Below are 25,385 nucleotides of genomic sequence, written 5' to 3'. Positions count from 1 at the left end.
ACACACATAAACCAGCTGATAATCATGGAAGGAATACTGTTTGACATTTCAACAATAAAGCTCATTCATGTTACTTAATATAACAGGGACAGGGTTACAAAGGTCGTTTGAGGCACCGGTATGTTCATGGGTCGAATCTAGGTCCGCCCTGATGATGTTACTTAGTTCGTTATCCCCATGCCCATGCTGGGAGGTTTTACAAAAGTGGAAACGTCAATTAGCTGCAAAGACCTGATTCACCACGACACGCTGTGATATAATGAAGTAGTGTTCGAATCAGCGTAAGACTCAACTCACAGGATGCAACACAGCACTCAACGTCAGCATAACATAAGCATAACTCAGAGATTTCATTGATATTTCCAGAAGCTAGCAATTAACAAATATTACTTCTACTTTGAAGATTCATCTGGCAAATATTTTAATTTCAAATTCAGATTTAGAATGATTCATTTATTTGTCCATAAACCACCAACAGTGGTTCAAGTTCAGAACAAAGTGCAAATAAATAATATATGTACATCAAGATTTGTGTTATTGATCTTTCATGTACCAGTGGGTTTTTTCTGTAAACCGTGTATGAGTAAATCGATAAAGCCTGGTGCCATTATAATCCTCAGTTTTATTTCTTAAGAATATTGCAGATTGTATAGGGTTGTTAGAGATAAGTCCCTTAGCGGTACGCCCGGTTTGGGACGAGTGCTCTCCCTTAGCGCGACGACCAATAAAGAGCACGTGTGTGATATGGCCTGCAGACAGCACGAAATACATAAGCCATCTCCCATGGACACAAAACACGTCCCAATGTTGATATTTCCGGCTGACGTGTGTATCAAAAGCATCCTATAGACAATTATTGATCATGGTCCTCAATGAGTTTTCTTGAAACAAATGTGATCATAAAATGAAATACCGATGTTCAGGTGTTGTGTGGTAACAAATAACCTTGAGATCTGCCCAGTAGTCAAAGCTGCAACTCGCCAATCCCCGATTATCCAGTGTTTGCATCGCCATTTTTAAGCAATCTGAGCCCATCCGCTTTGTTTGACGTCGCCTGATCCATTTTACTTGGCAGTGACTTCGCACAGAATTCCTCTCGCTGTTTTGTGTAAATTGATTGGACGGCTATTGTTTTGAATCAGACTCAGAACGAAGCTAGGATGTCGCCTGGGTCAAGGAAGTATCACGAGGGGATGTAAGAATAATACACTGGAACATCGAAGATGCAGCTTGCTATGTCGAATAGTTAAGGTGGTCGTTGGTTCGAATCTCAGAATTCCCTCAAATAAGATCATTGTTATATCAGAGCTGTACTTGTGCTAAAGTGACTAACTCACCCATGTTTATTCTGCGTGAGTGAGTGAGTGAAAGAGTTTGGTTTTTCGCCGCTTTTAGCAATATTCCAACAATATCACGGCGGGGGACACCAGAAATTGGCTTCACACATTGTACCCATGTCGGGATTCGAACCCGGGTCTTCGGCGTGACGAACGAACGTTTTAATCACTAGGCTACCCGACCGCCCCAAATTCTGCGTGACTTTCCTCCAACATCATGCTGACACACCCTGATATTATTTTAGTTGTTTGTTTGTTGTTTAACTCAGCCATATTCAAGCTTTATGACGGCGGTCTGTAAATAATCGAGGTTGAGCCAAACAAGCTTTACACAACTGAGATACGATGACATGCATCTTCAAAGTCATTGAGCCTGACTACCCGATCCCATTAGTCGCCTCTAACTGATTTTAGTACTTTACGGGAGGGTTTAAAGCGACGTTAAACCCGATTCGCTCGCTCACAAATACCAGTTTTATACTCCGTCTGAATTTTCTCGACAAAGCAACGGTTTCAGTGATGCTATTTGACAACAATTACATTCATAAGTCTGCAGCAGTGCAGAATATCAAGTTACCTTGACACCAATGAAAATAGACAATTGATATTACCATTAAATATCGTCTTTCTTTAATAAACGCATGTAAACGTATACATAGCAACAATGGCAATACAAATATATTAAATTCACATCAAGAATACAAAATCTATAATATCTATCATATGATTGGCTATTGATTACGTAATTATCAAATATAAATAACAATTCTACAGTGTTCTTGATGCGGTATTCTGCTCAGGCTCTAGGCTAATGCAATCTCCTCATTCATGTCAAACCATTTCGTGAACCATCTTAACCCGCCCATAAGGCAAATATGTCGTTCTTGAAGTGACCCAGCGAAAGTGACCAGCCACTTGGTATATCTGAGCCATGTCCGGCGCTTGGGGCTGTGTGATCTGAAGTCGACCACCAAACCGGCTGTTCTATTGACACACGTGCTTTGGTTCTGAATCCTCTAATCCCCCGAGCCTCTATTTGAAGAGTTACTGCCCTTGTGGTATGCCTTTTGAATACAGAACCTGGTTTAATTCAAAGGGCGAATTAAGTGTAAGGTCAAGGAAAACTGTATGTCAATTGGGAGTGTTCCTTCATTCCATGTTATTGTAGGGCTTCTTATACGTAATGAGCAATGATGTCCCTTGTCTGGATAGAGAATACAGACGAAGAGTTAGTACAAGGCGTACATAAGATACGTCATGCTTATCTAATCACTAGACGGTACACGGCCACTTGTAATCAATACATAGCCTTTTAAATGTGATAGAAGCAAGAACATTACCGTTGTTAGACAATGTAAAAGAGGAGCTATGTCAGTCTGTATGCGTCTTGGTGCCTTATTATGCTAGAGGAAGCATGGAATGTTTCTTTCTTACTATGGACTTTATTAACAGACTTGTCATGTAACTTCTTATTGAGCGTTTCGTAATGCTATTAGGATAGGTACGGGATATTGGATGCTAAACGGCTACTCTACACAGCATACCAGAGAGAATCTGTAACGAGAATACCAATGTAAAATATGTACGCGTTAAAAATAAAAGTGTCACTGACTATTTTATGGAGACTGCAGTCTTTACGAACATCTGGTGCTAACAGTAGGAGAGGACATGCTCGCATGTTTCGTGAACACTTGGCATTGTACAAAGATTTGTGATTGTAGGTTTTTCATAATGAATGTGTCATTAGGTTTGGTGTATAGCATGTGACTGAGATGAATACCCCTTAGGCAATAACCTATTTGTTTAAAGGCAAAATGTAGAGATATTTAAACATGTACTTGTATTGGTCGGAATGCTGCATCGGAATAACACCAACGATTATAACACAATACAGTAACACCTACACACAGGACCACAGAATACATTATGGACACAATGTTTAAATTGTGAATTCCATCGTGAAACAAGAATAAAATAATAGCAACCACTGTTTATCTTAGACTATCCTCCTTTTAAAATTGAGCCATTTTTTATGAGATGATCATACTCTTTTCTAGCCAGTAATCGCCTACTATGACTAAAAATAAAGACTTCGTTTTAGCCTTACTTCACTGTATATGGGTAAAGTGATGCCTTCGACAGCTGGTTTTAACATTACAATAACGTAGTTGAAATAATTATAATTACGCATGGACCTGCACGTGTTTATCAAATCACGTATTCAGGTACAGAAGCAAAAATAATTTATTTGATTAGGATGCGATTGTATATTAAATTATTTTTTTGCATAAAATATCGTCACTATTAATCACTTACGAGTCATATAAGATACGCCTTGCAGTTGATTGATGTATAAGAAAATCAACATACATTAATTAGATATGCAATGCTTTGCATATAAACAAAACCTGTAAAATAATAATCTTTCAGTAATCAATGTACGTCTCACTTCACTTTTAAAACAAGAACTAAAACCCAGTAACATGCTTATGTACAAACAACACAAACTATATTCATATCAAAGGATATTTAACCAACGTTGTATTTAGAATAATAACCAAAATCCAAACTGCCAGGTCTTGGCTTTCTGAATGTCTGCGTTTAAAGGTAAAATACCAAACGTACATGAGGCGTCTCTCATGGTGGTATTGTATCAGGGTGGTTGTTTCGAAATGCCGAAGGCCACGTGACGGTAAGCAAACATCATACATGACTTCGATACAACCGGTCCGCGATATACACGACAGGGATACAGACAGAGAGTGGTCTAGTCATTTCACGTATGATGTCTCCAAGTATAATATTTCTACAGACCGTTTAACTATAATTATTATGTATGGACGTCTCTCTAGTGGTTCACAGTGTTGTCCTTACTTTTCTAATAAGGAGGCTTGATCAGTTTGGTAACTTCGATTGAAGTCTTGTCTGTCTGCTAACTCTTAATGTTCATCAGTATAGAGGTTGATGATTCCTCTAATCATGAGACAATGGGTTAGATTCCTAAACTTAACTTAAACGTCTGTGTGTCATCCAACAATAGACCAGATCAGAAGCAAACAAAACAATAATGGCAGCATTTGCAAGATCCGTCGAAAACCACAGCAACCTTAATCTTGTATGCACTATTACTCCATTCTTATCTTGCTTAAAAACGTTATCTGTCAAAACCATCCAGAAAAGTATCACTCTAAAATACATTAAATAATTCCATTACATATATGTTCACCGATGGTTCACAACCTTAGAGGCAGACAAACAGTTCTAGCTGAAGCATTATCTACATCGTCATTGGATGCAATATGGCGAGGTGACTACAAGACCAATAGACATGATTTCCTTAATGACTTCGAGAAAACAAAGTACCTCCAATCCGTGGAAGAAAGGCTTTTACCTTGTGTGTCAGTATCAACACGTGCCTTATAAGCTGCATTCTGACAAAACCATTATGCTGCTACCGCGCTCAAAAACAGTTCAACCCGATCTTGATTCTGTCATCGAAATTCCAGCATAGGATCTAGCAACACACAGATAATACCGCAGGTAAATATCATATCATTTTCTGCAAAGACTCTTCATTAAGTACCAGCAGGTAAAGGGTCCAAGCGAGAGGATCACTTTCTGTTTTTTAATTTGTGGAAACCAATGCACAAAATTCATAGCACTCACGCGTACCTTACATTCGCAGGTCAATATAAACTCAACAAAACATTTGCAAGCCATAAGTACTCAAGCAATTAATTTGTCACGATGACACACTCGATTTGTCCTTCTGAATCTGGATGTTAACTTGGGTCTTTGTGTCTGGCTTGAGGGAAGGGAGATCAAGTCTACTCATGTCAATGCAGAAGTCCCCTGGCAAGAGAAACACAGAATCGTTGTCACTCTCCTTCCTGCTATTGAGAGCTTCCTTCTCTTCGGCTGGTTCCTGTGACGAGGAAGGAGTTTTTGAAACTTCGCAAGTCTCGGACTTCTTCCCGGGTTTGGGACTTCCTTCACCAGAAACCTTCTTTTTGAAGGATCCGGTTGTTATGGATGTAAAGGCAGACATTTTATCAAACAGCTTCTCCCTCCGGACCTTCTTTCTGAGTAGAACCATCTCCTTTAGATACGTCCTAAGCTGATTGTCTTGCTTGTTTTTACGAATGTGAGACGCGATCATCATGACGATGGATAAACCATAAATGAGGACGACAGCAACTACGTAGTATAGAGCTCCGATGTCGTCGTAGTCGCGGCTTAGTCGTGGGTCCTCAATGACTCCAACCCAGGAGTTGTTCTCCTGGCTGTGGATGCGGATGTTGAGGAGTCCGCTGTCCAAGGCGGCTCTGTAAAGAGATTGACATATTGCAATGATCAGGAGTTGTGCTTAACATCGCTTTGTATTTCAGTAACAACAAATGCAGGCTGCTTGATGTTGGAGGAAAGGAATGCAGTTTACCACCTTTATGCAACCCCAAATTACGGGTAGGGTGTTATAATCATTATCTGTGATTCGAACCCACGTACACGGGATCCTGGCAATCAAAAGGTCATAAGGACAACGTTATGCATAAAGCTATGTGAAAATACATTCAACCTTGGGTAACATGAACTTGCAGGTACGATCAAATTTGATTCATTATTTACTTACCCAACGAAAAAATACCATAACGAATTAAAAAAAACAAAAAAAACTATCAAACATTATATCCACGCGCCGGATACTAGAAATGTACTATGGACACACTCGAAGCAGACGTCATGGTAATGAAATATAATTGGACTGGAAGCTGTCGTAACATCTTATGTTGTAATTATCAGTGATATTGTTTGACGACCATGTTAGTTGTATTGCCATCAGATCAACACATTCATTGTTCTAGTCATTGTCCGACGGTCATTGTACGCATGTAGGCTTCAGCAAATACGGTCAAGTGCAAACTGTACCAGTTCTACACTATCACCATATTACAAGGATCGTTGAGTCAATATTTCAGTCTATGTAAACATAAAGAGAGACAAAGGAAAATAACGTGAATGTAATGGTCTCATGTGACTCATACGCTACTCATTATCCAGGCTCTGACGTCATGAAGAGCCGTGCGAGAACAGCGAGTCCATGATCCGTGCATCTTCTGTCACGTTTTAGGGTATTACTACTTTCTAGTTGTTTAATATAAGATTGGTTTTACATGAAGCCATATCTCATCTTACTATCGCTGTCTCTAACCCTATTCTAACCCGGATCTTCACAGGTTCAGACAAATGCCTTTAGGGAATGCACGTGTCTTAATGGAAATAATAATGACGATTCAGATAGCATGTGCAGATATGAGTTACTTTATATAGGAATAACTACCAGTATCTTCACTAAAGCTTCCTAATGCATTTGTTTATTAACCTGAATAAACCGGCACTAGTCGGTTCCTCGTTTGGGAACGTAACCTAACGTAACTTAACGTGACGTAATAAAGGAGACCGGTGAGGCCGCTTCATCTGTTTCATTTTTAGATCTATGCATAAAGATTCAGATTTCTTTAATTATGAAATGGACGCATCAGTGACGAAAATGTCAATTCCCTATTTTGACTTGTAACATATGTTCTCGTGTTTTTCAGGTGCACAATTGACTTGCCTTTGTATGTGTTTGTGACGGATGCCACCGGTGGGTCATCTTTTCGCTAACCTCTAGCATCATGACTTTTTATATTAAACACATGCTCATGTTATAGTCGGAATCGTACAATTAAGTTTGTTTTGGGCAGAGATTATTTATGAATATGGAAGGGTTTTGTCGCTTTTATTATCATCTTAAATGTGTTAGGTTCCTCGTGCAAGAATAATATTCATCATTCGTACATAATTCGATTGCAAAATATACAAGTACATATCGCCGTTATAGAACAGGTAGTTGCCAGCAGGACATTTCAGGAATATAAAAGCTACAAAACCATTTTCATAATCACAAGAAAACTCATCGAAAAGCAGTCCATTGTACGATTCCGAGTGATGGTTGTTTACCTGGAATCCTGGTCATTAAGATGTGCAATTAATTATGTGCAATTGTTTGACATCATTAACTTGGTAGGTATTTATGATTAATAAATCGATAAGCACGCTAATTCTAGACATGCACGTTAGGTGGCACGTCTCGTGGGGCGTTGATCAACATTCCTTCATTACTAATGATGGACAATTTAGTTTTTAAAAAACAGAGTCGCCTTTTATGGCAAGCATGAGTTGCTGAAGACTTATTCTAACCCGGATCTTCACGTGACCAAAGATAGGGTAAAATGGTATGTCACGGTGTAGGAAACTGCTTGGATGCACTTAAGGCAATTGATGCACATAATACTTTCAGGATAAAGAAATACAAAATATTTACCCGTCATTTTGGCCGTCTGCCTGGTTGTAATACACTGTACAGTACGCGTATCATATGTTACACACAGAACAGAAAGATCCATAGTTAATATTTGGTATTAATTAAAAAAGAATGGGAATTGAAATATATGTGTCTTATGCAAATCCGTATTTATCAGCTTTGTGGGAGTAATACGCTTCAAATTGTTGGCAATGTTCACTGTGTGGTCACAACGATCAGGATGTCTGGCGACAATGCGGACTTCTGTTGCCTGCAGGATTGACACCATCCCTTGAGTCGCTTGCTACTGTTGAAAAGTTTAGCCAGAGACTAAATAGAAGATACAAGTACCTTTAAAAAATCATAAGTAATCCCTGCTTAACCAAACAAACGTTCTGCGTTTCAGAAACTGGTCTTTTCAATAAATAATTTGAATGACGTGATCTTTCGCCCGCAATAATAGCTCGCTAACAGTTTAAAATAATATTGAGTAATAATTTCAGAAACTTTCAAGTGTGACCACAAGTAGAAACAACCAGTTGAAGATATTCCAAGAGCAACCAAATCCCTAAAACAGGGCGTATATTCTTGTGTAGTGTTTTGGGTAAGGTTTTTTTGTTACACTTATTTTTACACGCATGACGTTTGATAGAGATTAAAAGATACTTATATTCAGACGCAATGACGTCACGTGTTATTTTAGGTTTCCAAGCCTTTGGGTTTCAGTCGTTGGCTCCTTTAAAGGATGCAAACTACATAGAGGATAGGCATAGACCGTTGGATTATTCCTTCACTCGTGACCTTTAACGGAGCAGCAGAGCTCTCATCAGAGCTTACGTCTAAACGTAAGAACGCGGGCCCATTAGGTACATCCTTGGCATCAGCCTTTACACATTATTGCGTGCAGGCTCCAGGTTTATCTCGTGTGTAAGTCAAAGGATTGAGACTGGTTTGTACTAATCTCTTCCCGTCAAACACGCTTAGCGATGCCGAGCACTAAAAGAGCGTGTATCCAAGGACGGGATAGAAACAGCCGTCAATATTTATTTTTTTATGGAGAGGATCGGCATAAAACATAGCTGTCTGGTGTTCTATTTTGATATTAATGTCAGTGGGATCTGATAAACACATATTGAAAAATGATGTCATTTCATGAGCTGAAGAAGACTGGTTCTTTTCGAGAAACCTCATATCTGCTACCTGTGCACGGAAGCGAGAAATAATCACAGCTTTGTTCTGACATGAATCATGCATAAATTCAGAGCATTATAATTGTGTGATTTTTAAACGGCTTGCAAAAAGATTCAGAGTGCATGGCAAGACGGATGGCTCCAACTGTTCAATAGTCAGTTCCCCCTTTATTTTTAACAATATTCCAGCAGCTCCAGCCTTTGGTGTTTCACATTTCACAACTTTTGAGGTACAATCGAGCATGTTCTTTCTACAGAGCGCAATATGGCTCTTGCTCAAACGAGGCAAGACTCAGCGCTTTACTAAAGCTTTCAAAAAGATGTATGGTAACCACGTGGAGGATATTTCCACATCTGCCGCATCATGTGCAAGGTGATGACCGACTTGTATCATATATTCCCGTGTTCTGAACAATTGACATGCCTGTGCATGTGTTTATGCCGTGTGCCACCGTTGGAGCAGACTACGCTCATCTTGTCGAGAACACCTGGTATCATCACTATTTGATAGTGATTCATAAACATATGTTCATGACGCGTACCATAGACTCTTTTAGCAGAGATTTCCAATTATGAAATGAGATTTTGCGTTTATATTTGTAATGTATAATGGATATGTTTTACCGTAAAAACTAAACCTGAAAAGGAACTTCTCTTAATCAGTCCGTGGACAGAAAGATATGCAGGGGTGGGGAATTTACCGATTCATCATATCGAGGTTGCATTGTATTCATAGCATTAACAACCACCACATGTACTTTGAATGTTGGGTTTAACGCCGCTTTTATTATAAAGAAATAAGACGACAAAGATGAAAACTTAACAGAGGCCTCCCGTTTGCCCATTGCCCATTGCCTATTACCAATCAGCGATAAGTTGGCTTCCCTTTGTCCATTGCTAATCCCCTATCCCCGCCAAATATCTGTTGGCTCCCCTTGTTAAGTTTCCACCTTTGTTATCGTATTACTTTTGGTGTCCTTAAGGTACATATATATGTTTTCTGCCTCATAGCATTTATTCACCCGTGTAGGAGTAAGTATATTCCAGAACGTTGTGTTCATCATAATAAAGAAGTTGACATCCATAAATTCTGCCCCATGTGTGTATCGCTTCTAAATGCCTTTCAAAGACTTGATCTATCTGTTTGTTTGTTTGTTTTGTAAGTCACAGTCGGCAATATTTAAGCTATATCATGACAGACAGACAGGTTTATTCAGTTAGGCCATATGGCCTAACGTACAATTGATACTAACTCATAATATGATGTCACGTGCATATACAGAAATTACTTCTTCTTGAATCTGATAGAAAAAAACATGCTTTATATAAGTAGCCACTGAAAAGATAACATGTTTATTTTGTGAGTTGATAATATTGATCATTAACATTTCAGATTTAGAGTCATTATTCAAGAAGGGGAGATATGTAGATCTTAACTTGGAATACTTGTTACGCTTCAATAAGACATGGAATTCATCTTCGATTTCACCTGTCACAATCGGCACAAACACTGTTAACAGCATCAATATCTTTCGATTTACGACACATATTTACATTAAAATCATGTAATGAGATTCTACATTTACAAAACTATCTTATTAATGACATGTCTGGTACATTTCCTGTTGAAGTTGTCCTGTGTCTTCAGGTTACTATAACTGCTAAAATGATGCAAAGATGAAACAGTTTCGTTCCAGTTTTGTTCAAATATATCTTTCACTCGCTGCTTAATTATTCCCATAAACAATTGAATGACTATAGATCATGGTGAATAGTCAAGCCTTGATCAAACAAACCAGCGGTTGATATCATGGCCAGCGTCCCATACCGCCGGGGTTAAGTACTACGCAATTAACCAAGTCACCGAATCTGACCACCCGATCCATTTTAGTCAACACGCAATCTGTTCCCAAAGACCTCTAGCTCTAGCGTCATGACGTATCTTTCAGATGAACCAATTGCAATTCTGTATCTAAGAGTGCTTCGAGCAGTCACCTATTGATCGAGGATTCGAATCCCATCTTCACCCTGACTAACTCTTGGTGGTCACCGTCATGCCTGCTACCTTGCGTTTCACCAAATTGGTGAATCTCTACGACTTACCTTATTGGCCTAACTGACTTACTGGTTGCCATACCGGGACAGAACGGAAATAATGTGCCGGGCGGTATTAAATCACGGTACACCCCCTCCAATTCCCATACCTATCACTCACACACTCACCGTTAAACCCGTCTTCTCCTTCTAAATGTCCACTTAATCCTTTAATGAATCCCAAACACATGACATTATGTGTGCTGACAATTAATAACACATAAAATCATTACATATGCTTACACTTAGTGCTCTGAACTCGAAAAACATTTCCATCCAATTTGACAAATCTGAAACCCGAGACAATTGTCCTGCAGTACGTTCATTATCACATATGTTGACGTCAATGCATTATTCTTTATTGTTGAAACGCTATCCATTAAATAAATCAAGCTTTTATCGTTGTGTGCTGGGGAGTACCTAAATCATCGAGTGCATAGCGAAGCCTTTGATCTGATCGGCATGTTTCAATGACCCAGTGAATTGTGTTCCAGGTACAGCCGTACCACAGGGATGGAGGAAGCAGCATGTCAGCTGGTCATGACGTATATGCTACAGCATTGGACCTCCATGAGGAACTAGGCCATCATCCATGATATTATTGGGAGAGCACAGCACATCATTAACAGTTGTCATGTATTAGTTAATACAAGTGATAAAACCCTTTCCATAATCAAATTGTTTGTTTGTTTGTTGTTTAACACCGCGCCCAGCAATATTCCAACTCTATGACGGCGGTCTGTAAATAATGGAGTCTGGACCAGACAATTCAGTGTTTGATACGATGAGCATCAATCTACGCAATTTAAATACAATAACCTGCATCAACCAAGTCAGCAAGCCTGATCACCCGATTCCGTTAGTCGCCTCTTACTACAAGCATAGTTGGCTTTTACGGCAAGCATGGGTTGGTGAAGACCTTTTCTTACCCAGATCTTCACGCGAATTCCATAACCATAAGAAACAATCCACTGCACGATGCTGACTATATCATGGGCATGTGTGTATGAATCACTATCATATAGTGATGGTACCAGATGTTCGAGCAAAGATGAACTTGCACCACCTGTAATACCCGTCACAAACACATGCAAAGGCAAATCATTTGTTCAAACGAGCAAACATGAGGACATTTGGTACAATGCAAAATAAGGAATAGTATCAGACATAATATTTTGTCACTGGTGCGTCAAATTTAGAAATGTCCTTCACATGTCTGCAATAAAACTTAGCTCTGTGTTACTGCAATAAGGTGCCCAGCATCACAAGCTGGGACAACATCCATAATTCGGAAGTATATTGCGTTCTAAATTACATGAGAGTTTGACGGAAAAACAGTCGCAGTCGGTTCCTAATGAAATTACAAATACCCAATAACACCCGCAATGTGGAAACACATTATGCTTATCTCCTAAATATATTGGAAGCGGGGGACTCGAGGGAGTATTAGGTTCTGTGTTGAGAGTATGATGTTAATAGTTCAGAGAGTCGTATTTTACCATGCGGCCCATGGGATTGGTGCTGTCTAATGGTCGTGTGTTATCGGATCATTCTTTGAATTAAGCACCATTGCCAAACAATTACTTAATATGTTGACATGAAAGCCATGCCTCGGCACGGCACAGATAGGAGGAAGAGGTACGTGAGAGGAGAAAGGTGTTTTTTTATCTATTTGTTTTAATATTCATTTCAGGGAATCAGAATGTCGTTGTTCACAGTTTGCTAAAGTTCATGCTATTATATGAAATAATTAATAAAAGCGACAAAGCAAAAATCTTGATAATCAATTATTACAGTTAGAGGTCGGAAATATAACATAAATAAAGGCCACAGTACTTTGAAAGCCCGTTAACTTGAACACCTTTAATTCGATATATCAGTATCCATGTGTTTCGAACAGTTGGAAAGTCTGTGTTGTTTGGGGCTGTGTGTGGTTGTGTGTGGCTGTGTGGTGTTGTATACGGTTGTGGGTTGTGTGGTGTTGTGTACGGTTGTGTGTTGTGTGGGGCTGTGTGGTATTGTATACGGTTGTGTTTTGTGTGGGGTTGTGTGGGACTGTGCGGGGTTGTAAGGGGCTGTGTGGGACTGTGTGGGGCTGTGTGGTGTTGTGTACGGTTGTGTGTTGTGTGGGGCTGTATGGGGTTGTGTACGGTTGTGTGTTGTTTGGGGCTATGTGGGATTGTGTACGGTTGTGGGGTTGTGTTGGACTATGTGGGGTTATAGGGGGCTGTGTGGGACTGTGTGGGCTGTGTGGTGTTGTAAGGGGCTGTGTGGGGCTGTGTGGTGTTATGTACGGTTGTGTGTTATGTGGGGTTGTGTGGGGGTTGTATGGAGTTGTGTGGGGCTATTTGAGGTTGTGTGTTGTTTGGAGATGTGTGGGGTTGTTTGCGGTTTTGTTGTGTGGGGTTGTGTGTTGTTTGTGTTGTCTGGGGCTGTGTGGGGTTGTGTGTTGTTTGGAGTTGTGTGGGGCTGTGTACGGTTGTGTGGGGTTGTGTGTTGGGTAGTGCTGTGTGGGGTTGTGCACAGTTGTGTGGGGTTGTGTGTTGGGTAGTGTTGTGTGTACTGCCACTCTATTGTGTACTACATTTACCGTTGGAATAACTGTGCAGTAATTTGTATTGATTTGTAAACCTAGTTATTTTCATAATACACTAATTTTGTCACTTTAATACCATTTCTTTGTTTGTTGGTTTCACACTAACTAGACCGCCTCCGTGGTCTTGTGGTAGAGCGTCCGCCCGGAGAGCGGAAGGTCCAGGGTTCGATCCCGGGCCGCGTCATACAAAAAGACGTTAAAAGATTGTACTTGTTGTTACCCTGTCTGGCGCTCGGCATTAAGGGGCTAAAACAAGGACTGGTCGGCTCGGAGTCAGTATACTGTGTCTGAGTGGGGTATTCATGTTAAACTGCGGCATGGTATCTCAGTGAGCTAGCACTATAAATCGGCATCAGTCCGGACTAGTACAAACAGCCACACACACACATACACGTGCATGCACGTCGCTATATAAGTGCAATAATCTTGGACGCGACGTTAAACCCAATTTCACCTCACCTCACACTAACTATGGATTTCTGGTTAACGTATTGTTCCAATTTGGAAGTTAACACGAAGCAATTATTCTTTGTCAGTGTTGAGATCAGTGTCATGTCGACCCATAACGGTAGCGTTAGCCTCCTGGGAGTAAAACGCAAGAAAAGTATGGCTTATCAGATCAAACGTCATCGCGAAACAACCTTGGGCTGTCGACGTAGCAAGGTCACACTCCACACCACTAGACTACCCAACAACCGCCTCAACGGCCCTCGACCCTATTGATTAACGTCAACAGCTGGATTAGCGTGGGTCGGTGTAAATGACGTCACGGCGTTACACAGTGCAATGACATATCTCACAAACTATATATATTACATATATTATGATATAGCGGAGCCTCGCTAATCCGAAACTCGTTATTCCGGATAGTTACTGTTGTTTATTGTAGTTAACGGGACATTACCACAATCAATTATTCTTAAATGAAATTCCAACAATCAATGATTCCTTAAATGAAATTACCACAATCAATGATTCCTTAAATGAAATTACCACAATCAATGATTCCTTAAATGAAATGCCTTGTATCAAGACGATGTCCTTCGTACATAGGTTTATAGAGTGTAAGCATAACCACGGGACAAAATTAATCTACAATTATATCCTTTATATAACACATGGACGTTTAATGTCAGCTTCGTGTTCTCACTTCCAAACACAATAAGTCTCCTCAGTTATCAGTGGGTAGAGCGTTTGCTAACAGGGCCGAAGGTCCGGTGTTCGATCCCAGGCCGCGTCATACCAAAATACGAAAATGATTGTACTTGTTGATTCCCTGCCTGGCCCTCGGTCAGGGAATAAAACAAGGATTGGTCGGCTCGGAGTCAGTATAGTGTCTGAGTGGAAAACTCATGTTAAACTGCAGCAAGTAATATCATAGGGTTAGCACAATATAAACCAGCATTAGCCCGAACTAGTACAAGGAGCAACACACACACACACGCACGCACGCACGCACACACACATACACACACACACCTTCTCTCACACACACGCACAGGCACACAGACACAGACACAGACACACACTCAACACGCACACGTCAATATGTAAGTGCAATATTCTTGCATTAAACTCCATTTAACACCTAACCGCATCTTATCAGATCTGACAAACATATTAATCGCCGCTGTGGTTGTCCCGAATCTCGCTGTAAAACACACACATGAAAGAATTCTTGTGCCAAATCTAAATAGGATATTTTCATGTCATTCGATACCCCGACTGATAGTGTACATGCGCTGCGTCAGCGTGTTCTAAGTCAAAGAAAAAGGTTAATCAATAGAGGCGTAACACCACACCAGTTACGTGGAAGGTTGGTAAATTATCTGTGATTCATTATGCTGTTGCGTTAACGGTATCACAAAAGTACCATTAATCATCTTTGCAAGCGACACACGGGGACATGCTTCTCTAGTGTTAGTAAAAGATTCTGATTAATCGCCATTTTCCGAGGTTTTGCGATTTTTAACCACATTTCACTTCAGTAATAACCCTGTCGCTGGTTGGTGTGATTAAGACACCTTTGAAACACAATGTCTCTTGTTTAGTATGGAAACTTTGAGGTCTGTGGGAAATAACAGATCATTTATTGATTGTTATTAGATAAAGAAAATAAACGTTTATGACCTTAGAACAACAGTTGTTATTGGCAACTGACTTTTAAGGCGTGTCAACTTTGGCGGCCAAGGAACAAAGGCATGTGGGAGAACTGTTCTTTTCTGTCTATTTCTCCCCTCACTCACCCCTCTCTCTTCTCCTGTGACACACCCATTCCTTCTTCTCTCTCCTCCTTTTATTCCTCTCCCTCTGTCCCCATTTTGTTTGTCTATTCTCCTCTCTCGCTCTCGCTTTCCTCCCCTCCATTTCTTCCTTTCCCCTCTCACTCACTCACTCACTCACTCATGTGACATATATGTCATTCTAATCCTCTCTCTTTCTCTCTCTCCTATAACCCCCCTCCTTCCTCTCTTCATTCGCTCTTTCCTCCTCTATTTCTTTCTCTCTCCCTCTATCGCTCTCTATTCAATAACTCTACATTCCTCCTCTCTCACCATGTTTTGTTCCCCTTTCTCTCTTTCATTTAATGTCTCCCTCTGTCCCTTTCTTCTTCTCTCCTGTCTCTCCCCTCTTTTCCCTTACTCGCATTTTTCTTTTACTCTGCGTCACTTCTCACTTTCAACTTCCTCGAGGATAAGAAACTATTGCGACATGTACCATATAATTAGAGCCACTTGCTCGAGGTGTATTACGGCCGCTATGTGAGGTTAGTGACTCTATAAGTAAGTGACAGAGTACAGAAAGCTGGCCTGGGAAATCTTTGATGGGATCTGATGACTTGATTCGGTCTCTGTGATCAACGGAAATGTGGAGAAAGTTTGTCATGTGAACATTTGATAAAGACCATATCTCGCGAGGGACGATGGTTTAATTCCGGCCTTTGCTTGAAGGCCCGAAGGCGTCTCTTCATCATCAAAATGAGTTTTTTCAAGGAAATGCATTTCATCCCAAAAAATAGATGACATCTCTAGAAGACTTACGCGTGTCTTTGCTGAAGCGAATTAGATCAGGAAATCATTTGGTACGAAGGGTTGTATATCAATTTAAAATGGAAATGTAAAAACTATACCGTTTCTTGAAATGTGTTAGTCAATATCCATTAATCTAAATACTAATACATGACATATAGTGAACATGACGAGCAAATATAAAAAAAAATAGCTCATGAAGGTTGAACAAATATTCAAAGAAATCCGAAGATTTTAAAGTGCACACAGTATACCGACTCCGAGCCGACCAGTCCTTGTTTTAGCCCCTTAATGCCTAGTGCCAGGAAGGGTAACAACAAGTACCATCTTTATTGGCCTTTGGAATTACGCGGCCCGGGATCAAAACCCCGACCTTACACTCCCTGGGCGGACGCTCTGTCCACTAGACCACGAAGTCGCTCAGTCGGAGTAGTAGTCGTCGTAGCAGGCGTAATAATAATAGTAGAAGTAGAAGTAGTAGTTGTGGTAGTAGTGGTAGTAGTAGTAGTAGTAGTAGTAGTAGTAGTAGTAGTAGTAGTAGTTTGAAGCTGAAATAGTTCACTTCACCTACTACTACTAACATGTTGCTACTACTACTACTACTACTATTACTACTACTACTACCAAAAGTCGTAAAAAGGATAATGGAAGGTCAATACTCTATAATACTGACTCAGTTGCATCATTCCTTAAAAGGCGACTAACGGGGTCGGGTGGTCAGGCTCGCTGATTTGGTTGATACATGTCATCGTATCCCATCAATGCTGATGATGTCAGTCACTAGATTGTCTGGTCCAGACTCGATTATTTACAGACGGCTCCCATATGGCTGGAATATTTCTGAGTACGGGGTTAAACAACAAACAAACACACAAGCATTTGCATCATTGCTGTTTGTGTTAACGCCACTCTCTTCGGAGGCGATCTAGTTATTTTATAAACTTGAAGGCATAGTTTCTCAGGCTGCTAAATGTTTGTTGTTTGTTTGTTGTTCAACACCTCATTCAACAATATTCGGCTACATCACGGCTATCTGTAAATGGTAGCGTCTGGACCAGCCAATCCAGCGACTGATATGTTGAGCAACGATCCACGCCTGACCACGCGATCCACTAAGTCGTCTCTTACGACCGGTGAAGGCTGCTGGGATCTTACTGTAACCTAGGATCCCCCCAGGGAAATCAGTGTTGCAGTATTGACTTAATCCATGCTTGTCACCCGTTCTAACGATCTCATGCCGTGAGAATTAATTAGGAAACGGTATCACTCTTCTCTGTCTACGATAATGACATATACTTCCATTTTCAGATTATTTGTTTCCATGGCGACGCTCTTAACGCGGTATAATGTGGTCGCATCCAACCAACCCATCCCATATACAGTTCATGAGATTAAGAGAAATCATGTCTAGTATGGTATTTGAGAAACATTATGTTCTAGTCTCAGGTTTGTAATGTTCTTGTCTGTGGTATCAAGTTAGTGTGGAGTCTTTGTAATAATTTATTTCAGCGTAATTAAAGTCTTACTATTTTTAGATGGCAGGTAGATTCAAATTAACAACAGAAATAATGTATGCTATGTGCATCTGTCTCGGATTAAAGTTTGAACATTTCCATTTCCTTTTAAATCCGCAAATGTTTTCTACAGTTGCCTGGATACCTTGAAACGCACTTCAAATTAAACTGGACCTACTTTGAAATACGCGTATTTTAAATGTCACGAGATTAAATTTGCGCAAGCAGAATCTGAGGTGTTTTAGTTTCTGTCTCAAGGTATACTAGTTTACTCAATTAGATTGCTTAGCGTTAATTATCATAGATTTATTTATGGATGCATGAGTGTATTAAAGGATTACTGCCGATAAGACCTTGCATCTCAAAATGTAGTGTCAATTCATAGCCAAAATGAAGCGATGCTGCAGAGTATTATAGAGTAATGACGTCATCATAGAACTGAACGACGTCATCACTGGATTGGCACTGCCCGTGAGAAAGAGATGGAAATACGTAAATGCGAACGTTATAATCCATTTGAATAATACTTACCTCTTACTTAAAAATTAATAATGTCTAATTAATGAACGTATGATCAATATGTTGAATTTTGCTTTTGTAAAGAGCTTTGCCCTCTTTTGTCGGTACTTGTATTCATGCATATATTGTCACGGAAGACGTTCTTAGTCTTACATATGTAGCTACTGTAACATGTGTCCACCACATTAACGACCGTTGATGCTGGTGTTGTCAACGTATCAATGTCGTTACCTCGTCGTGCTAAAACGTTAACCAGAAGCTTCACCAAATCCTTAAAACATGTTATTGTCAGGGGAACTGAACGAGCAAAATTTAAATTTAAATACATCTTTATGCAAGACTATTCTAATAAAGACTATCATTATAGGAGACCATCTTGACACAAGATTACCCTAATCATATATGCATGAATACATCTGTTCCTTAACAATTTGGTAGCTTGGCACTGTGTATTTGTAAAGTATTCACAGAGGGTTTCCCTTGATCAACAGGAATTTTCTGACATGTTATTGGCGACATAAAACAATTATCCACTTCAAAGAATGATTCATACAAATCTCATAAAATCAGTTGTGACATCTTCAAGTTCCATACGATGCTTTTCCTCAGAGGCGAATAACGGGATCAAGTCTCGTTGATTTGACCGATGAATGTCATCGTATCCAAATTACGTAGATCGATGCTCATGATGTCAGTCACTAGATTGTCTGGTCCAGTCTTGATTATTTACAGACTGCATCCATAAAGCTTGAATACGGCTGAGTGCGGCGTCAAACAACAAACAAACAAACAGACAAACACACTGACAAATAAGACGACGTAAGGTTATCAGTTTGTGAACTATGTGAGACGTCATGTCATATTATTCTCATTGGAGCAAAGTGACGCCACAGAGCTTCAGTCATTAAAACTTCAAAACATCGAAATACCGGAAAGCTAATTCACCCTATCATACTATTACAATATACAAATACGTATGATCTAGACTTGACTGGATCAGATGGTGACAACGAATCCCAGATGGTTGCTTGCACGTCTCACCATTGTGTGACAGCATCCTACCGCTCCTCCAACGATAGTTTGACCAAATTCGGGGAAGCTTTAAAAAGGATGTCATGTCTGTCTAGACTGGATAGTAAGCCTACATTATCCTCAGAACTTTAGAACTTCCCATCCTGGTAGCTTCAAAGACAGATCACATTACGTTCATGTATTCTGAATTAATACAAATCCGTATTATATATTATAAAACGTAACTGGAGATATGGCATCACCATGGCTACCAGGAACAAAGAATTGCCACTTGAAGCACCGTGGGCCTGCATCTGCTTCGGCATTCGTAAACTGATGGTTTGTCCTGTCGCACCCAGGAAAGCCACGTGGACAATCTATACCACATCTGAGCAGCTTGTATAGGTTCGGTATTGTAGCTACAAGCGTGTAATTTGTCCCATTTCACTCTACTGTCTACGACAATAACCTTTGCAAGCAATTAGGGAAATGTCTTGTTTTCTAAAAATACCTCTGTGTTCACGCAATCGAATTCCTGCTACAATTAGACCTTAGTTCACTCAGAGACAATATGTCCTGAAAAACGTAACTAACGAAATTGGACATTGATTGACAAAGACATATTTATTGATGCTAAGTTTCAGAAACCAACCTGCAATATTTGATCCATAATAAAATCCACGGCTCTTTTGCAAACCTATTCATAATTCATAAAACAATATATTTACTGTTTTGGATAAAGCGGTTTGATGGAGATGAATGATGAATATTAATGGAACGGACGTGCGGTCAAATAAAACCCAATCCTACAGATATCCCCATACACGCACACATACCCACTGCCACCCCGTAATTGGAATACCAGAACCAAACTTACTCGGACGTCATTTAACAAGATCCAAGCACCTTTTCAGCACTCTAGGGTGATTTATAGCCGAAACGGTCATAATCATAATTCAGCCTACTCGAGTTGCAGATGATAGCAAGAGTAAATTAATGTTGGTCTAAAATAACGCCAGGACTTTGTTACAGACAGGCACGTTTCATTTATATAACACGAGTCATCCACGATGAACACGTATTGCGTCCATTTGATTCATCACGACTTTATTATTTACTTTACAAGAAGATCGAACTTTTAAGGGTTTCGTCTTTGATTCATGTCGTCAATACGTCTTCCAGCGTTTAAATCAGAACCGAATGCACTCATCTACTGCCAATAATGACATGTTTCGGCAATCAAGATCCTATATTGTTTAGCATGAGATTCATGGGCAAGCAATTTATCGTTTCATTTAGTTGACCAGCCAAATACCATGGAGACACAGCCCCAATAATGTTGGCATTGTATGACTGTTTAATCAGTATCGTGTTTCCTGACTGTAAATGTTGTCAAATTGTATTAAACGTTTCATGTCAATCCAGGAGATATATGAGCCCTTCCTGACCGTCAATGATGCCTTCAGTGGACACTTACTACCAATGTCTTCACAACTAATTATGTTAAAAACAACCTTCTATATGGGGCTACAGTTAAGCGAGTCGTCGTAATGCGCTCTTTGCAATGTTGAGTGCCAGAAACCTGTGATCGTGAGTTCGAATCCTGCTTCACCGTCATTGTGTTTCTTGGTTTGTCTTCACCATACCACGAGTTTCACAAATACGGGATACCTTCATCACTACGGCTCCCACACATCAGGCTGACATGACGTGATAAAGCTAAAATACTCTTCGTGCGACGTTAAACCCAACTTACTCACTAACTCACACAGTTTCTACATCATCCGGGGGCCTCCCACTTACTCTGCCCTTTTCCTTAAACACTTTTTAGACTTCGGTGGCATTTAAAACCAGAAGTCAGTGCATGCTTGGCTTACTGTCTAAATCCTCTATTTTCAAAGACTTTTAAAATCGATACTGTTTAAACCTCTCGCTTAAGGACTCACAAAAGAGATCACAGCGTCAGATCCATGTGATAGGACGCAGGAATGAACGGCAGTATGGCCTACTAGGGCCTATTGAGGCATCAGAGATAAACATGACTGACAAATACAATCACTAAGCTGTTATTGTAAATTATTGGGTGGAATGCGTTAACACCGATGTTGAATTTTATTGATTTTCATGTATGATTAAAACAAATACGTTTACCTCTTCGCGAACACCATTGTAGAGTCGGAATCGTCTGCCTTCAGCACATATTTCTTATGATTATGGAAATGGTTTTATAGCTTTTATTTCTTGCTGTAAAAAATGCCAAATGGTAAGGTTGTTTTCTCGTCACGTCAACGAGCGGGTTTTATCCCCGCATGAGCATGTGGCAATGGCGTGAAGCAGAGGTTTGTCTTTACAGGCTGTTTATCCTCACGGATAGCGTGGAAGTAAAGTAACTAATAAGCAATGCAGGAACTCCAATTTATTCAGTGTAATTGCTTGTTTGATTGTTTAAAAAAGATTCATTGCGATATGAGTTCTAAATAAATTAACAAAACATCGGCAAAATCATGAACACACGTGGAACATAAAACTTAAATGTCATTTTGATCTAAGGAAATTCGTAAAAAGTTGAAGGCAATTCATTTTCTCTCTCCTCGATTAAGGAAAAAACCTTGCCATGAAAGGTTATTGCTTTACAGTCAATCACATTGGACACATTGTGTTTATTTGAAAAGGAAGCAGAATAGAAACAAACGGTTATTTACAATTTATAATGATTGCGGTAGTTCTTACTTGGACCTGTGGAGAAATAGATAATTATTGTAAAGTCATTTTCTAAGTGCTACATGATCATGCATGCTGTGTCATCTCTGAAGTGACGTTCGGACATCGTCAACCATGTACATCAGAAAAAAAGCTTTAATGTCATTTGTCACAGCCAATAGATATTACAGGTGATGGATGCTCTGGTTCTTAAAAGGCACGGTTGAATCAGGATGAATATTTCATTGCCTCCCGCGGGGCATCTGATATGTATCGCTGGTCTATTTAGCATTATCGGATGTTGATTGTGTATAATGATAACACAGGACAAACACCTGTCCAATGCGATTGTCTTTGAAAGGCTGGATTTTGTCAGTACGAGGTTTGATAACAAGTGCGTGCGGTCGTTACTCTATCAGACCGTGCAATTACAGCTGCATTATCAGATTTGTTGTTCTACACAGACCTTTAATGAAATGCTAAACTTTAACTTGAGCAGTAAACCTAATCCTTGCCAAATGAAATATTGAACACTTGCTGACTGTCAATTAGAAATGTTATGATGTTTGAAAAGGGTCCAACCAAAATCTATGTCGAAGAGATTTGGATGTCTCATACATGGATATGAAGAAACTCTGAGCAGTTGGTGTTAGATCCGTGTTTCAAGAGGTGCCAATATTTGCTTCAAGGCTCTTTTCCGTCACATTTAGCAACATATGGCGTATTCTGGGACCAGAGGTCGATCAATAACGTCTGAGGAAGCGGATCGGGTTATCGTGGTATATCAAGCGCAGAGGATAACCTGAGGATAATCGTTGATTTCTGACATTGTCAAATAACGGCTATAACTGAAGCGGCGGCCTGCATGAGCAAAACACCACATGATTGGACAGTTGGAAATAACGAGCATCGCTATACCTTTCATCTAACTGTATGAGCATGGGATCAGATAGATGATGGTCTCTTTGAAAGTAATTATTACCATGGTAACATCAGTGTTATCGATAAGGAAATAATGAGACTTTGCAGACAGTTTAATGGAGTTCAGTGTACTGTAAGAAGCTACGCAGATCAATAACGGTTCAAATGCCTCATACAACTTAATGACATAAACAAACAGATGCTCAGGAGCAGGGTAAAACATGTGAGCAATCTCGGAGAATGAGATTACTGTAGAAGACTGCTCCTTGACTCAGAAGCTGAATACACGGTATAAGCGGAAGTACTAGCGAATTGGTTTCCTCAGTATGAAATAAAAAACGTGTACTGTCCCTGCATGAGTGCATAATCACGAAATACAATATTTTAATATTTACGCTTCGCGAGGCCAATAAGTCATAAGCTGGAAACATTGTATACATTGGCGTTCTGGGAATATGATTTTGTCAGAATGAAGTAACAAATACACATTTTGTCCTGATATGCATGCATTAGAACGAAGTTATACCTTCATATTCACACTTCGTGCACCAAAACATAGAAACGCATAGCAGACCAAACCAATAGTTGAGTTATAGCTGCACCGGGGATGATGTCGGGGCAGTGTTTTCAGCTTTCCAATCACGTTACGTACCTTTGGAACTTTCTGGCATCCATTGTTAGACATAGATGTCCGTAGATCTACACTCAACATCCAAAAGGGAGATGTTTTCACTGTAACCTACACTTCAGCGATGAACGGCGCACAAACCACTCATCGTGCCCATGTGTCGTCTGCTACAGCATCGGGCGACGCGTCATTCGCCGTGCTGAGAGGTTGTGACGTCACAGATAGTAGGTCGTGGAAAGGTTAGTTTGTCGCAGCGCCCTCTACCGATATCGATTTGGAGACGTCCGTGTGTTGTGGTGACTTTTAGTTGAGGGGATTCTCAGCTGCCGTCGGCTATGTCTTCAAGGGAAGTAATCAAGTATGAATTTCTTCATGTAACCAAGTTTGTAGTTGCAAGTTAGGTTTTGATTGGCATCAGATGGCGATAAAAATGTCAATAAGAGAGTGATGAAAGAGCAAACTTTAATTGCGCACCCATCTGAAAAGTAACAGACGTATTCATGTTAGGAAAGTGGAGAATATCAGAAATATATATATATAAAGTTATATTGAATTTAACACGTTCAGGTTGATAACGGTTTAACCACTCTTTTTGTGAAATTACTTCAGATCTGAAAATAAATGACAAAGAGCCATATACGAGAAAACAGACTTGTGTTACCTACAGGGCGAATAGGTTTAACTTGGTGGTAAAACGTCACGGGTTTCGATTTCCCTAATGTTAAATGGGTACAATGTGGGAACCCCATTTCTTGTGTCCCCATTTGTTGGAATACTCATTTACCCATTACATTCACAAACGAACTAATAACACTTGGTGTCATTGTTGTTGTTTTTTAGGCTTGTATTATTGCTGGACGCATTATCTTCATTAAATACTCAAATGTACACAGTCATTATCAATAAAGTGAAACCTGCTTGATCCGACACCTTTCCTTTGAAACTGTCCTGATTACCAAGTGTTATGATTAATGGTTTATTATTCAGTGATAACACCAACGCCAAAGAATAACCAGTTCTCGATTATCCGACGAAACTGATTCCACTGGACATAAGGCTTTGACAACCATTATCGCCCTGAAAGGATGTCCCGGCTGTCATGGTTTCAATGTATATCGAGAAGAAAGATGTTTAAAATGAAACGATATTTACAAAATATGTTACCTAGAAGACGTGGCGACTATCCACGCACAATATGTTCTATCATCTTCGATTAGCCAGAGCATAATCTCAATTTCATAATGTCATGAGTAGATAAGCGATATATCCAATATGTGTTGTTGACAAAATAGTTTGTAACCTATTGTCTGTATGTATATCATCACGAGAGTGCGGTTACACAGAGAACCTGTCGACTTTCCACGCAGATCATGTTCTGTATCCTATACAGTAACATGTAACGAGCCAGAACGTCAGTCAATAGCAATCAGATGAATATCATGGGGCATTGTGTGACGGGAGACCCACTGGTCCGCTGAGATTCCCTGATGAAAGCAAACCGTG

General features: G+C 39.9%; 1 protein-coding gene across 1 annotated transcript; it reads right to left on the bottom strand.

Moving 5' to 3' along the window:
* Positions 1 to 1,944: 1,944 nt before the first annotated feature.
* Positions 1,945 to 24,090, bottom strand: LOC124147609. The gene is made up of 2 exons (XM_046518290.2): positions 23,907 to 24,090; positions 1,945 to 5,662 (listed from the first exon to the last, which is right to left on the bottom strand). The coding sequence occupies exons 1-2, from the start codon at positions 23,927 to 23,929 to the stop codon at positions 5,080 to 5,082; spliced, it is 606 nt and encodes a 201-aa protein (XP_046374246.1). The 5' UTR covers positions 23,930 to 24,090; the 3' UTR covers positions 1,945 to 5,079.
* Positions 24,091 to 25,385: the final 1,295 nt, after the last annotated feature.

The sequence above is a fragment of the Haliotis rufescens genome, unplaced genomic scaffold (assembly GCF_023055435.1).
Source record: "Haliotis rufescens isolate VD_foot unplaced genomic scaffold, xgHalRufe1.0.p SCAF_2, whole genome shotgun sequence".
Lineage (NCBI taxonomy): Eukaryota > Metazoa > Mollusca > Gastropoda > Lepetellida > Haliotidae > Haliotis > Haliotis rufescens.
The sequence above is the reverse complement of the archived record's forward strand: the minus strand, read 5'-3'. Positions and strand labels throughout refer to the sequence as shown.

Bases quoted from the DNA above. Each gene is read 5' to 3' on its own strand.
- LOC124147609 (XM_046518290.2), bottom strand. From the start codon at position 23,929: ATGGATGCCAGAAAGTTCCAAAG. The intron at 5,663-23,906 runs GTACGTAACGTG...ATCTCTTTACAG, and splicing joins GATGCCAGAAAGTTCCAAAG to AGCCGCCTTGGACAGCGGAC.